A 16,393-nucleotide genomic window follows, 5' to 3' on the forward strand; every position below is an offset into this window, starting at 1 on the left:
TTATCTTATTTTTCGGTGGTGCTGAGGATCAAATCTAGTGCCCCATGCATGCTAGGTTAGCACTCTATTTCTAAGTCACAATCCCAGCCCAACTTTTCCTTTTTTTTTTTTTAGGTATTGCAAGGCAAGACAAGGTGAGAACTTTATTTTGTTTTACTTGGTACCAGGGATTGAACTAAGGAATGCTTAACCACTGAACCACATCCCTAACCCTTTTCATTTTTTTTTAATTAGCACATGACAATACAATGATCTTGGCAATTCATACATTTGAATCAATTGGGGTACAAATAATTTTTCTGATTGTACAGACTCCAGAATCACACTGGTCATACAGTCACCTATATACATACAGCAATCACAATGTCTATTCTATTCTGCTGCCCTTCCTATCCCCCCTTCCCCTCCCAACTTTTCCATTTTTAAAAACACAAATCAAACAGCAAGAATTTAATTTTACAGTGTTTATTGTAATACAGTGACTATTGTAAAACATTGGTGATTTTGGTCCATATCTTATCTTCTATTCAGTTTTAAAACAGTTTGCATTATTTACAAAAAAAAATTGTAATTTTTATGACTGCACATAATTAGCTTTTTTCCTGACTCTTGAACTATTATGGTTTCAAGTAACTAAAAAATATAAACATTGCAGACTAAATGTACTGATAAGTACATATTGAACACATTTAATTACCACAGTAATTAAAAAGTCCTGATCATTATGTCTTAAAATAAAAATTCATTAATACGAAGTCATTCAAGCATCTCTGGGATTTCTCTGTTATCCACGATCAGCGTGTGAATAATCCCTTCTTTCCGCTTCCCGCTACTGACAGCCTTTATGTAGCAGCTGTGGCTCCCGACGCTGAAGTGTGTTTCAGTCCCGTCATCTACAAACTCACCCTAGGACAACAAAAGAAGGATCAGTGTGCCAGAAATATTTCTCTTTGTCTACAGTATCAACAGCATCTAAAAGTACTGGTGGGACAATAAGGTATTAGTCAAGCGTTAGGCTACATAAAATTAAAGTCTAATGCTTATATTTAAGATGCTTTTAAATTTCTGTTAAGAACTGAAAGTTTCTTTTAAATGACCTGCAGCCAATCCTTACGAATCTTCAGTTTTGAAGGAAAAAAAATGTATACATATAATAACAGTTTTCAAAAATAAAAAATGATGAACACGATAATAAACCTTTTCTACTTACTTATTATTACCATCTGGCTACAAAGTGTCACCAAAAGCTCATGTGAGACAATGCAAAAATTTTCAGAGGTCAAATGATTAATTAAGGGAGGTGTAATCCAATCAGTGGGTTAATCAACTCATATTAACAGATAAAGATTAGTCGGTGGTGACTGAAGACAAGGGGGTGCAGCTGGAGGAGGTGGGTCACGGGGGGGGGGGGGCCTTTGGGTTTATATTCTGTCCCTGGTGAGCAGAGCTCTGCTTCCTGGTGCCATGTGCTGAGCTGCTCTCCACCCTATCCTTCAGCCTTGATCTTCTGCTCACCTCAGGCCCAGAGCTAAGGAGCTGTCCTTCTGTGGATAGAGACCTGAAACTAGAAGCCTCAAGTAAACTTCTTCTCTACATTATTCCTGTCAGATCACAGTGATAAAAAAGTTGATTATAATACTTACGATATTTTCCAGGAACAGTTAATATGCATTTTAAAAATCTTGCTTTTAGAAAAGTATCATCTGCTTTGGGTGCATGGAGTAGAACCTTTCCACTCTAAGTATGATCTGGGGGCCAGGAGCACTGGTGGAAGCCAGGGAAATGCTAGTATTTGCATTTTAACAAGATCCCAGGTGACATCTACGCATGGGAACTGAGAAGCAGTGGTATCAAGCATTAAACATGGATAACACAGAGGACAGCAGTCTTGGGGGAAGAACTTTTTAACAGGAGGACTCTTTAGGAGAGGAGCTGGGCCAGGAGAGGTGAGGTGGGAGGGACAGTGAGGTCGGTGTCGGGTCAGAATACAAGTTGTTTCCAAACTGTCACTGCCCTAGGAGCTGTCTGGGAAAGATTTTCAGAGTTTGGAGGGAGGGGTACCTAAGCTATTGTTTTTTACCAAGAAGACTTTGTTTAATCATGAAATCTCCAGAATCGAGGCGCAGCCGGTGGTGACTTACCGCCGTCTCCATCTTTTTACCATTGCACCACACATCCATGGTGTCTTTTTCTGTGAAAGTGACATAAAGTTGGAAGATTATGATTCTATAATATAAAGATAAACATAACCTTACAAATTTATTATTTTAGGAAAAGTTTGATACAGTGGGTTTCTAAAGTTCCATTAATATTCTCAAATGCAAACCTTTTCATGGCTTTGAAATGCCCCTGAAATTTGAGAAACTATTTTTGTTCATAGATAAAACATCTTTCAATAGAAAGTCATGACACCATACAAATTGATGAAGTTTTGTTATACAAAATATATACTGAAGGACAATCATTGAGGGAAGGTCGAATATGAGTGAATGCGAGGGGCCTGTCTGCACGGAACGTCCCTTGTCCTCGAGCCTGACAATCCCACTTGTTTCACACTGACCCAACTAGACAAGAGCACAGAGACCACCATGCAGGATAGTCAGTAGTCAGGTTTGGAAATTCAATCTTTAGTTTCTTACCAGATAGCACAGTAATCTATATTCTTATTTATAACGGTTTCACTTTGGGAAAAATTATTGGATCATAAGGAAAAACCAGGTATGAGAGCCGGGCACGGTGGTGCACACCTGTAAGCTCAGCAGCTTGGGAGGCTTCGAGTTCAAAGCCAGCCTCAGCAACTTAGTGAGGCCCTAAGCAACTCAGGGAGACCCTGTGTCTAAATAAAATATGAAAAAAGGGTTGCGGATGTGGCTCAGTGGTTAAGTACCTCTGGGTTCAATCCCCTGTACCAAAAAAAAAAAAAATACAGGTCTAGTGGGTGCGACAAGATGCCACCACAGCACACTCACACATCAGCTGACTGCCATTGCTTTCCTCAGGGTGGGGGAGTCCCCAAAGCAAGTGTTCAAGTGTTCATGTCTTGAGAAGTGGCAGGAGAAAAGGTTGTACTCAGCAAAAGCCACAAGAGGAGGGGGAGAGAAGCATGGCCTGCAGGTGCAGGAATCACGTGGCGGTCAGAACCTGCCTGGGGTCAAGTCTAAAGTCAGTCAAGGTGTGAGTGTGGCAGGGTGTCTGCTGCAAAAGCACCATCTAAAGGGGCTTGTTTTCTCATCACACAGTGAGCTGGGTGCCTCGCTTAGAAAAAGAAAGGCTTTCGAGATGGGCTGGATGGAAAGGCAGAGGGTACCAGGAGACGTGGGCAGGGGTCACCAATTGCTGTCTGAGTGGGAAGCATCTAGTCACAGCTGCAGAGAAACTCAGTGTGTCCAAACACGTGGCAGAGCACACAGTTGTAAGGAAGCCACAGTGGTGGGGACACTGGCATTCAGTGTGCCTGCTGAACATAGGGTGTACGCAGGTTTTCTGTAATGGCTTACTGGCACGCCTCTGAGGAACACTGCTAATCCTGAAGCCACAAGAAGAAAGTGGAGTAAATTTGACACCATAAAAGTAAAACAACAAACATTTGCATGACTGAAAAAACCATGGATACACATAAGCAAAGTCATACAATAAATGAAAAACTGGAGAAAATACTTGAAATAGCCAGGCATGGTAGTTCACACCTATAACCCCAGCAGCTCAGGAGGCTAAGGCAGGAGGATGGCAAGTTCAAACCCAGCCTCAACAACTAAGTGAGGGCTTGAGTAACTTAGTGGGATCCTGTGTCAAAATAAAAAATTGTAGCTGGGGATCTGAGTCAATGGTTAAGCTCCCCTGGGTCCAATCTCTGGTCAAAACCACCACCACCACCACCACCAACAACAACAAAAACCCTGAAAACCTGGAAACAGCACAAAAAGGTTAATCTCACTAATATAAAGATTCCCAGAAATAAAGGAGAAAATGACCAACAACTCAAAAGCAAAGGACATGAACAGGAACAATCAGAAAAGAAACGTAAAAGTAACAACATATGAAAGAGGCTTAAACTCAACTAATTTTAAAAGGGCAAAGAAAAAAACCACACCAGAATACCATTTTTTCTCCTAGCAGAGGGTCAAAAAATCCAGGTTTGGCAATGTGCTGTGCTGGAGAACTCAAGGGAAAATTAGTACCACAGGGGGTTGCTAGGTAAAAATCTATGAGGGTAAAAAATGCAATTATTCTCTGACTCAGAAAGCCTACTTCCCACTTCCAGAAATTTGTACTAAAATAAGATGGGCACTATGTTCCTAGATGCATGTTTGTAAAGCAACAGATTAGAAACAGCCAAGTGCCCATCAGTTGGGAATGAATTAAACAACTATTTACTATTGAAATGTACTCTGCAGCTATAAAATACCAAGTTCTTCATATATTAATACAAAAAGATCTTCAACATGTACTAAGTAAATAAAGTGAGACATTTTCATGTAATAAGGAGGTAATAAAATATGTGTATTTGCTTTAATCTGAATAAAGAAACACTAAAAGGTAACACTATTAAAAATGGCTATCTTTGGGAGGCTCAGGCAAGAGGATCACCTGAGCCCAGGAAAAGGCCTAGGTGACTCAGGAGAATGCTAACCAATACTATCTTCTGTCCCCTTAGATGCTCCACATTTTTGAGGTGGTCAAAATGAATGTGCTTGATCTTTGAGGTCAGACCCCAGTGTTTACTAGCAGTACCTGTGACAAGTCACCACCACTGGGAGCCTTGATCTCCCTGTGGATAAATGAGGATGATACCACCTCTCTTACACAGGAATAATAAGGGATAGAATCATTTATGTAAAGTGCCTAGCATAGTATTTGGCATGAAATATGGCCTCTGTAAAACAGAATATTTTTGTTATTAAATTTTTTCCAGCTTTACTCTAACTTCTTAATATAAAATTTGGAAACTTATATGATATTGTTATTTGAAACTTGTCACATTATATATCTACATATACAAAACTCCAACCCTAAGTAAGCTTGTTTTTTGTCTGAGTAACAAAAACAACTACGAATGGTATTTTTAAAGAATTCACTATGTGAGAAACATGTTAAGTATTTTATGTACACTAACTCATGTAAACATCACCCACACAACTCTGTGAGGGAGATACTATATCTCCATTTTATAGATGAGGAAACCAAGGCTCAGAGGGTAATTTTTCCCATCACACAGCTCGGATCCTGAAGCCTGAATTCTTCATCACTAATCTGTAAAATGTAGACCTTAGAATAGTTTGCAGTTTGGTGGAACTTAGAAGAAGAAACCCTACAGTATGAATACCCTAGACAATTTTGCTTTCATCTCAAATAAACCTGGGCCTTCTCTTTTTACCAGGTCCCTTTTAGCCAGGCCAAATTGACAAGTTTGGATTGAACTCTCTCCCTTCCAAGATCATCATAAGGGGCTACAAATAGATAAAAAGAAGTAAAGACAGACAACGAGTTTATGGAGAAAAAGATTCTTAAAGGCCTGAGAGAATTCCCAAGTGGGTGAACAGTCCCCTGGGAATTTAAGAGACCAGCTAAGCTAAGTACAGTACCAGACATCTTCATTTCCACTATGAAATGTTAAGTATCACTTGAGTACAATGTTGGCATGGTAGCCTCAAATCATTTTAAAGGCTTGGTTTCATTGTCTGTAAAAGCCCTATGTGTTCAAATGTGTTGATAATAAATCCAATCCTTTCAAAACTAAAGTTCCCAGCAATAAGCAATGAGATACAATGGTTCTAAAACTTGATTGAGGTTTGAGTCACTACATTCCTTAACCATATTACTGCAACATTTGGAAAGATAATGGATGAGCTCCTAAAAACTCCAGAAAAAAGAATAATGAGATCAGACTGGCATAAAATTTCTCATTTAAAATAATAAGAATAGAAGATACTGGCACAAATCTTTCATAAGTTCTGAAATACAATGATTTTGAAGTTAAAACCCCGTACTTGGCAAAAACAGTAATTTAGCCTGAGGGTCAAGTAATGTTTATCTCCTAGATGATACCCGGGGTCAGGAAATTACCATTAAGTAAAGATGAAACTGGGTCAAGTGGGGTGGCACACACCTGTAATTCCAGCCGTTTGGGAGGCTGAGGCAGGAGGATGGCAAGTTTGAGGCCAGCCTGGGCAACTTGGTAAGACTCTGTCTCATAAAAAAAAGGTGGACAGACTGGGATATAGCTCAGTGGTGCAGCACTCCTGGGTTTAATCCCCAGTATCCCCCACGCACACACACCCAAGAAAGAAAGATGAAACAGGAAGTTGTGAAGTTCAATAATGGGAGAATTAAAGGTCGGTGAAAGAAAGCTCAGATGGCCACTCTGCAGCAGACCAAGAGCTACCTACTCTCAAACAGGAGGGCATCAGACTGCCAAGACTATTTTTGTTAAGCATGAAGAGGATTACAAATAATAAAAAATATGAACAAAAATGATAATAGACATTACGAATATAGACAAAGAATGGACATCTACTTCCAATAAGAAAAGAGAAAGCCAATCAGGAAAGTCTATAAAACAAAAAGCTGTACAAAAATATCACGGTCCAAATACAAAGTCAACTAAAAGGTGGTAAAACAATTTTGAGTAACTGGTAGATTATATAACAGAAATCCATCTGACCTTAACACTAAAAACAACTTCCTGTGAGGGATGCTGGAGATAGGACATTAAAAGAGAGAAAGAATGTAATCACAGCCTGCTCTGTGAAAATATTTACAAAGCACAATATAAATGTTATTTATTGGCTTCCAATATAGGATCAGTCTGTAAAAACACAGAGGACTTAATAAGGGCTACAGAAATACAAGTATTAACTACTTTAAGAATGCAAAAGAAAAAAAGACAGATGTGGAGAGTGAGTGGAGGAGAGGAGAGGCAGGTGGAGTTGTATGTATGTACATACAGTATTTACACTGTAAATAGAGTACATGAAGATGATATGTAAAAAATGTTTTAAAGTTTTGGTAGTAATTAATGATGATAGCACTGATATATTATGTATATAAGCAAATGAATAATGAAGTGATATCCTAATTGCATCAGTCTCCGTGTCCTTTTCTTCCCAGTGTGGAGAAGATACAGATGTTAGGTAAGGTTAAGTAAAAACCTGGAAGTCCTGAACTTGAATTACAAGTATCAATAGGAACTTATATAAGATACTTCATACAAGGCAAAAAAAAAAAAAAAAAAGGTTTCTACCTCATTCCTCTTTCCCTCTCTAGCACCCTCCCTGCTCCCTGCCATCTACCTATCCATCCATCCATCCGTTCTACCCATGCACATAATTTTCTTGCTTTGTCCACTAAAAATCTACAAATAATAAATGAGCATTCTTAGTGCATGACAATATTATGCTCCTGACATATCATTTTCCACTAATAGAAATTAGGACTTGGAGAAATGATGATTCCAGGTTTGGGCAGAAAAAGTTCAAAATGAGCATGAAATATCTTGTCATACCAGATAGGAAAGAAGGCATCAAAGTTCACTGAGGGTGTATCAAAAGGACTCAGGAGCCAATCTAAAGACTAATCTTTATTCTAGCTCTTTAGCTGAAATAAATGGGGCTAATCAATATTTTGAAAGCTGGGGAATAAAGAGAAAAATAAGCAGTCATCCTGTATTTCCTATACAAAGTGTACCACTCTGTAACCAATGAGTAGATGACAATATTTAAGGTAACAAGATAGAAATGTTTAAGGTAAGAAAAAAGAACAAGAGAATCAGAATATCAGTGTTTGGCAAGGATCTAGGCATTAATGGTAGTGGACATTAAAAAGAGAAATGACAAACACCATGTGCTCCATGACATAGCAAAACATAAGTGGTCTCCTAGAAAAAAAAAAAAGTCAAACCTAAATTTGACCAATTCTTCAGAGGCAACTGTCATTTTTACAGGAAATGTAGAAGACAGACACGTCACACGTATGCAATCAGCAAGATCCAGTCATAGGAAACTCCTCTAGACAAATCAGTCCAGTTACTTCAATAAACAAGCTATATAGGCAGGAATTTTTGATTTCTTTTCTTTTATTTATTTTTTAACTCTGTGTACTTAGTACTTGATAAATATTTTTTAGTTTAAAAAAAGGTATTTGGGGACATAAAAAGGACCTTGAACTTAGAATCAGAAAACTAGCATTAAGCTGGGTACATGCTGTAATCCCAGAAACACAAGTGGCTAAGGCAGGAGATCACAAGTTCAAGACCAACCTGAGAAACTCAGTGACACCCTATCTCAAAATAAAAAAATTTAAAAAGCTGAAGATATAGCTCAGTGGTAGATCACTTCTGGTTCAATCCCTATTACAAGAAAAAAAAAAAAAGAAAAGAAAGAGAAAATTAGCATCAAGACCCAGCATAACCAATGTGATTCTACAGCATGTACAATCAGAAAAATGAGAAATTATACCCCATTTATCTATCAAAGGGCATAAATGCATTCTACTGTCATGTATAACTAATCAAAACAAATTAAAAATTTTTAAAAATATATTTTAAAAAGACCCAGCTTTTCTCTCTGCTTCCAGATCATCATGTGAGTCCCTTCCCTCCACCATATTTTCTGCCTTATCTCAAGCCCCAAGGAATGGAGCCAGGTGTCTGTGAAAAAAAGGTATTTGGTAGCATCTGACTAGACTATAGATAAGCTCTTTTCATTTAGGCATCCTCAGTGTCTGGTACACTAACAGTAACAAATACTACCTAAACAGATGAATTGGTGAATTTATAAGATGATCCAAACAGTCTTAACTCAGCAGTATGAAATACTAGGAGTAACCAGAAGAGAGAAAGTTACTTTTTAAAAAAAATCTACCTTAGCTACATTTTGACAACTTTGATCTAATGCAGTCCTATACTTATTATTACCTACAGAAAACTGTCTTATTAATTAATCTCAAATTTCTCTCTCTCTCTCTTATTTTTATATATATATAAAATTTTTTTTACTTTTTGGTATTGGGGATTGAAACTGGGGGTACTTTACCACTGAGCTATATCCCTGGTGCTTTTCTTTCTTTCTTTCTTTCTTTTTTTAAATTTCACTGAACTGCTATGACAGTCCTAAAACTTGAGACCCTTGGACTCCTGAGTAGCTGGATTACATGCTTATGTTCCCGCACCTGGGGAACCCAGGGCCTGAGCATACTAGGCAAGTGCTCTTCCATTGAGCAACACCCCCAACCCTAATATTACTTTTTTAAAACTAAGTTTATAACCCTCCAATCCATTCCCATCCAAATCTGGCTGTAAGTTATCCTATATACAAAACAGTGGATTAAGTGAATTTTCATACACACAGAGCACATTAGACATTCTCTCTCTTATTTGAAGCTCCCACAAAAGTCTGTATAATTTAGAGGAACTAATTAAATAGCCATCATAAAAACTGAATAAATTCTGCAGAAATGGCACTAACTTACCTAAAACAACTCTCAAGTCCTCACCATCCAAGTGCAATACCCATGTATTGGTAGTTTTTGATCTGTTCTCCATGTACTTCTTGAGACTTTTCCCATTAATTTCCAGAGTATATTCATAAGCAAAACCACTGATAGCATCTATATTTATGGTTGCTTTTGTCTTGGCAGCTCCAACACAGAAGGTTTCTTTGCCCACTAATTTGAACATCCATTCTTTTCTTATCTCTTCCTAGGTTTAAAAATATATGTGTATATATATAAATATTTAAAAGATAAAAATGGAAGAAAATTGATATTTAATTTTAGAAATAATGTGAGACTTCAAAGTTTCCAAATGGCAAAGTCATTTATATATTTTTTTAAACTCATAATGCCAAGGTTTTAGAAAATAAGGCATTAAGTTTAAATATTAGATTTATATTGGAAGAATTGGTATAATTATTATTAGTTTCCTTTGTAGAGCAAAATGATATAGGCCCAGAACATAAAGAAAACCACTATAAGAAAAAAGCCCTGACTTCACATGAAGAAACTACATTAATAAAATCAAGTTTCTCTGTGACCATATTTTATAAAGTAACATTTTTTTCCTACCTTCCCATCTACATACACCACCCGTTTGCCAGATGTAGTTCCATGTTCAAATTCAATCTTGTGGACTCCATCACTTAAAGCAACCTCCCAGACTGCTACGAGATCTGTCATTTTTTCCAGGCTATAAAGAGGGCTAAAGGGATAAAACAAAACTATTATAATGGGTCAAAATCAGTAACAGAATAATTAATCCTTCCAAGATGAAAATATCAGACTCTTGAAACTCGTAAAATGAAAAATATTGAAGTGATATTTCCTAAGAAATCCTACTTACAGAACATGTAACTACTTTCTCCTTCTTATTTACTCTTCCCTTAAGAGACGACTACTATGTATGGGTATATAGTCCGATAATTCCAAAGTCACCTTAATACTAATAGGATTAAGAATCCGTTTATCCTGCATAGTGTTCTAGACCAGAATATACATGGAAAGTTCAGTAAAAAGTCTCTCTTCCTTACCAATTAACAAAACTCAATATGTAATTATTTTTTGTTTTTCAGATCTGATCACTATAAAACAAAAACTCTCCAAACTTTTCATACTTAAACTAATGATTAGGAATTCATCTTATCAAAAAAGATTCTAATTTACTAATTTATTTTACCAAGACTGAGGGGAGAAAATAGTCATGGAAGAAATATCCTATTATTGCAATAAAAATAATACAAAAAATGCTAGGAAAACAGCAATTCTTAGCATTATTGTAGAAAAAAATTTTAAAAGAATTCTTTGCCAAAAAATTTAAATAATATTTTATATTATTATATTATTATTTTAACATATGTATCATGTGAATGGCATAATATAAAATTAACATATTGATATTGAAATAGATTTTAGCTTTGAGAGAAACACCATTTATTACAGTAATAATGATCATAACTAAGTGTATACTGTGTGCCAACTGTTCTGAACTTTACATATATTAACTTATAGTACTCTTCACAAGATGGGCACGACTAGTACCCTTACTTTACAGATAAGTCTCACAGAGAATAAGGGCTTGCCTGAGGTCACAATGACATCAACTGGCAGAAATGGGGGTTTTGTTTGTTTTGAGACAGGGTCTCACTATGTTGCCTAGGCTGGCCTTGAACTCTTGAGCTCAAGTGACCCTCCAAACTCAGCCTTCCAAGTAGCTGGGACCACAGGAGTGTGCTATCACTCCATGCCTGGCTTAAATGGCAAAAACTTCGGAGTTAAACCTAAGACTCTGGCTGTTTCTTCCCATCTTCTTTCTTGTTCACTGTAATCTCCTCTTTTGTATGCTTTAAATCATAGATATTAAAAGGACTTGGTATAATTTTGAAGTGGTTGCCAAGAACTCTGTGCTGAGAGGGATCTGGAGACCTCACATGAAGTTTCAGTGGGAAAGGATGACATGCTAGTGGTGGCTACCTCCACGTAGGTATTCACTCCCCTTGCTCTAAATCAGAAATCAGAACCGTGCATTCTGCAATGTCACAAAATGTGTCCTTAACAGAGTAGACTGGATAAATAACTCTTCTGAATTATCCTAGCAATTTTGAAGCGTTCAAAAGCTAGTCTTATTACAATGCAGGACATTACCTTTCGTCATCTTCAAAGATAGGACTGTCATCTCCAGATGCCATGGTTGGCAAAACAGTCTTTAATCCATTTAGCAGCCAGGAAAGAAAAAAGCAGAATTGCAGCAGAGAAAGGTTGAAAGCAACAATGATGACATCTACAAAGGGCTTTTCTAACTTTGCAATTCATTTCTTAAATTGCATGCAGTTTCTGATGAAACACTTTTTACATACAATAGAATTGCAATCTTTTAATTTTCAGAGAGAGAAGTAAAACCATGCAAATCAACCATTCATATATCTTTCTCTTGTGGATTTCTAATTTCTTTTCTTTTCTTTTTTTTTTAATCCACAGCCCATTTTGTTTCATTTCATTTTTATTTTGAGACAGGGTCTCACCAAATTGCTCAGGCCTTGCTAAGTTGTTGAGTTGAACTTGCAATCCTCCCGCTTCAGCCTCTGAGCCACTGAGATTAAAGGCATGCCACCACGCTCAGCTCCTATCATTTCTTAAAAGTATAATTTCTCAACACTAGAAATAAATTCTAGTGTATTTCAAGTATTATAGAATATCAGGGCTACAAGAGCCCTAAGAGATCCTCTAGGTCCCATGCTTCTTAAACTGAAGCACAAGAAGCCCCAAGGGTTTGAGGCTGTGGATCAGGGAATATATAAAACTCCAAGGTAAACAGGATGCTTCTGCAGTGTTACAGGGTGGTAACCAACTTATAATGCAATTTGTACAGTGCATTTTGGAGGGTAAAAATATAAGTTTTTAAAAATGCCAGTCCCAAATGAGAAATTTGTAGGAAGTAGTCGGGATATGGTGGTTTGCATTCTAAGAATGAACTTAATTTGCCCACTAACTTAATTTCATTTAGATTATTAGTGCCAATAATGAATCCACAAAACTGACATGACTCCCTCAGGTCACTATCAGGGTTTAAATCAGAACTACAGCCCAGTACTGTGTAATCAAGAAATGAGTAACTAGACTGCAGTGCTAATTAAATTTTACTAAAACCAAAAGCACACACATACTCACATGCACAGGAAACCCTCCACATTAGAAGATTTGGAATTAAGAGTTGCACTCCTGCTGAACTATCATAAATTCAACTACTTTTTGGTTCCAATATCTACCCTGGCTTTAGTCTTCTCCTTAATAAGTGCCTAAGAGCATGCTCTCGTTGCTAAAAATGAGACAACGCAAATCCTCTCAGGCTGGGAACATCCAGATGCCACATTGTTGAAAAAATGTTAAAGAAGAGATTGACACCATTAAAAAAATTCCAATGGGCAACTGGCAAAGAAAAGCTAAGAATCAAGCAGAGATTTGTACTTAAAATAAGTCCTTTTTTTATTTATTTAAGTACTGCAAGTTTGTGAATTTTTCTAGTCTTTGTGGGCTTTTTTTTGTGTGTGTGCAGCGGATTGAACCCAGGCCCTTGAAAGAATTTTTCTAGTCAAGAAGCCCAAGGATATATTCTATGAAATGGAGGGTATCCTGCAACTACTGCAACTATAAAAACAAAATGAATAAAAAGCAACAGAATAAGCCAAATAGCATAATATAAACCTCGAATAAGCATCCTCTGTAAATCAGAGAGGATTTAAGAATGTTATTCAAATTTAGCTCTAAAACTTTTAGAGATTCTAGAAAGTTCAGTGGCATGACATTCAAACCTGAAGGAATTGCCCTGTTTCCTATTACAAGAAATTTCAAATATTACTGTCACACAAAGATAAAGCATGAACTCTCTTAATTATACGACCTTTATTTTCATTTAGAAGTATAAATGACAACAGCAAATTAAAAATCAAGAACACATTTTCTTTTTAAAAATTTTCTCAAAACTATCAGTATTCATTCATCCATTCAGCAGTTATTCATGCACTACCTAAAAGGTACCAAGTTTTCTATCTCCAGGAATTGATGGTGTATATTGTAATTAAAAAGTAATATACAGTGGTCAGAGTAAGTGCTGAAGCAATTATCTAGCAAATTTGAAGCAATACAATACATATAACTGTGTATATCAAAATTGATGTTTCTTCTTTCTTTCTTTTTTTTTTTTTTGGTACAGAGATTGAACCTAGGGGTGCTTAATCACTGAGCCACATTCCTAGCCCTTTTTATATTTTATTTAGAGACAGCATCTCATTAAGTTTCTTAGTGCCTTGCTAAGTTGCTGAGCCTGGCTCTGAATTTGTGATCCTCCTGCCTCAGCCTCTGGAGCCTCTGGGATTACAGGCACCTGCCACCATGACTAGCTTGATGTTTCTTCTTAAACACAAAGTCACAAATCAATATAAAATTATATTATTCTGTGCTTGTTTTTCTGTAGACCTGATTAAGAAAAAGACTGCATTAATGCAAAGTTAGTAGTATTTCAATTTTTTGGTTCATGTTATCCATTTGTTTAAACAAATGATGAAATTATCTTTTTAAAAATAATAATAACTAGCTGGGTGTGGTAGCGCATCCCTGTGATCCCAGCGGCTCAGGAGACTGAGGCAGGAGGGCTGCAAGTTCAAAGCCAGCCTCAGCAATTTAGTGAGGCCCTAAGAAACTTAGCATGAACTTGTCTCAAAATAAAAAATTAAAAGAGCTGGGGAATGTGACTCAGTGGTTAAGCACCCCCGAGTTCAATCCCTGGTACTGGTACCTAATAATAACAACTATAAAACTTTTAAATAATTATTTCTGGCATATAAAAGGCTGCAAATTTTGTTCCATTTCAAAGACAGAGGTTAAATGAAAACAACTGCTTTATATGCAAGGATTAATGTGAACACTATCTTATAATAGCCCCAACCAAAATATGAAGAGTCATACAATTTTCAGCTTTGGAAACAAAAACAGAAACAATAAGATCACCTGGTCCAGCTTCTTTTTGTCATTATGGGGAAATCAAGGCAACAAGTTTCCCTTCTAAATGCCACCTCCACTGCTGGACCTATGCTTTTATTATCTACGCAACTTTCTAACAATGCTGTGGAAGGCTCCAATAATGCACCAAGAATAAAGAAAAATGTCCACATGACTCCATCTTAAAAAAGAGATCCCCATAACAAATCTCATTAATGTGTAAGAAAAATGTCCAAAATTAACTCTGTTTCCTGCTTTTGGGTTTCTCTCTTTTCCCAGAAATTTCACTAGTCTTGTGACCTCAGTTACCTTATATATTTCATATCTATCTCAGTACTTAAAAAAAAAAGTTTTTGGACTTCCTCCTCTGCTAAGAAGTTGGGACACATATGTAGAAAATACTCTCTTCTTTTGGTTGTGCTGGGGATTGAACCTAAGGCCTGGCACACAAGGCTCTACCACTGGGCAACATCCCCAGCCCTTTTTATTTTGAGATAAGGTCTCACCAAGTTGTCCAGGATGGCTTCAAACTCGAGATCACCCTGCCTCAGATTTACATATACCATCATACCCGGTAGAATATACTCTTCTTCTTCTTTTTTTTTTTTTTTTTTTGGTACTATGGATTAAACTCAGGGCGCTCAACCACTGAGCCACACCCCCAGTCCTTTTAATTTTTTATTTTGAAACAAAGTCTTTTAAGTGCTAAGAGCCTTACTAAGTTCTGAGGTTGGCCTGGAACTTGTGATCCTCCTGCCTCAGCCTCCCAAGTAGCTGAGATTATAGGTGTGCCCCACCATGCCTAGCAGGAATATACTCTGAATAGCTATAAATTCAACTGATTAACAGACTGTCAGGTTTTCTTAACTTTTTTTATATCAGAGAAAATAATTAAAAATCCCTAGTCAGTTCACTTCATGCATATAAAAATATACCCATCTGTGAGTCTTTCAGGTAAACTTAAAAGTAAAATTGAGATTTAGGCTAGAGATCTGAAAGAAAGTGACTATGAAAAAGAATAATTACTCTAAAACCTCAATAGACTCTACAGCACAGAAATCAGTATATAAACAAACTTTAAAATACTCATTGCCATCTGATGATTTTCATTTTAATAATATCCCCACAATTCCCTCAAATGACTGGTGACTTCTCTGGATGGTCTATACAAACCAATATCAACCTGAACAAACATAATCCATCCATTCAACAAGTGCTCACTAAGTATCCTAAAAGCACTCCAAAGTCAAGAGAATTAAAAAATTCTCTCTGGTTGTGCATGATTTGCAGCAGCTCTGCTCTATTTATTTTGCTGAGGAGAGGTGTACATTGACTGTAAAAAAGCTTTTGCTGTGTCCAGCCTTCAGTGTTTCAACTCACCAAATATTTAGGCCTACTATCAAAAGACCCTATAATAGGTGTTATAGGCAATTTGAAGAATACATCTCTGTCCTTAAAGAATTTATTCATTTGAATTAGCATCAAGTCAACTTCATAACCTGGTGCTCTTTCAATTTTGAAACTTACTATAAAACTATAGTATCCAAAACAGTGTGGTGCTGGTGTAAGAATAGATACAGACCAATGGGACAGAACTGAGAGTTCAGAAGTAAACCCATCCATCTATGGCAAATTGAGTTTTGACAAGGGCACCAACTATATTTAGTGGGAAAAAAAAAAAAACCAGTCTTTTTGAAAGATGGTACAGGCTCAACTGAATTTCCATACACAAAGAATGAGGACTCTTATCTCATACTATATACAAAGTTTATCTCAAACTGGATCAATGACCCCAATACAAAAGCTAAAATATAAAAGTCTCATAAGAAAAAGGAATAAATCTTCACAACTGTGGATTTGGCAACAGATACCAAAACACAGCAAAAAAAAAAAAAAAAAAAAAAAAAAATTT

General features: G+C 36.7%; 1 protein-coding gene across 4 annotated transcripts in view; it reads right to left on the bottom strand.

Moving 5' to 3' along the window:
• Positions 1-449: 449 nt before the first annotated feature.
• Faim (Fas apoptotic inhibitory molecule) overlaps positions 450-16,393 on the bottom strand; it is an 18,917-nt gene continuing 2,973 nt past the window's right edge. For 3 of the 4 annotated variants that reach the window (XM_015486995.1, XM_048793935.1, XM_015486996.2), the window contains exons 2-5: positions 10,060-10,192; positions 9,466-9,694; positions 2,142-2,191; positions 450-906 (exon numbers count right to left, since the gene is read on the bottom strand). In XM_015486995.1, coding sequence (XP_015342481.1) covers positions 757-906; positions 2,142-2,191; positions 9,466-9,694; positions 10,060-10,170 — 540 coding nt within the window. In that variant the 5' untranslated portion in view covers positions 10,171-10,192 and the 3' untranslated portion in view covers positions 450-756. Of the gene's footprint in view, positions 907-2,141; positions 2,192-9,465; positions 9,695-10,059; positions 10,193-11,631; positions 11,691-16,393 lie in introns of all 4 variants that reach the window. The other variant, XM_048793934.1, reaches the window with a different exon arrangement.

Source organism: Marmota marmota, unplaced genomic scaffold (assembly GCF_001458135.2).
Source record: "Marmota marmota marmota unplaced genomic scaffold, marMar, whole genome shotgun sequence".
Classification (NCBI taxonomy): Eukaryota; Metazoa; Chordata; class Mammalia; order Rodentia; family Sciuridae; genus Marmota; species Marmota marmota.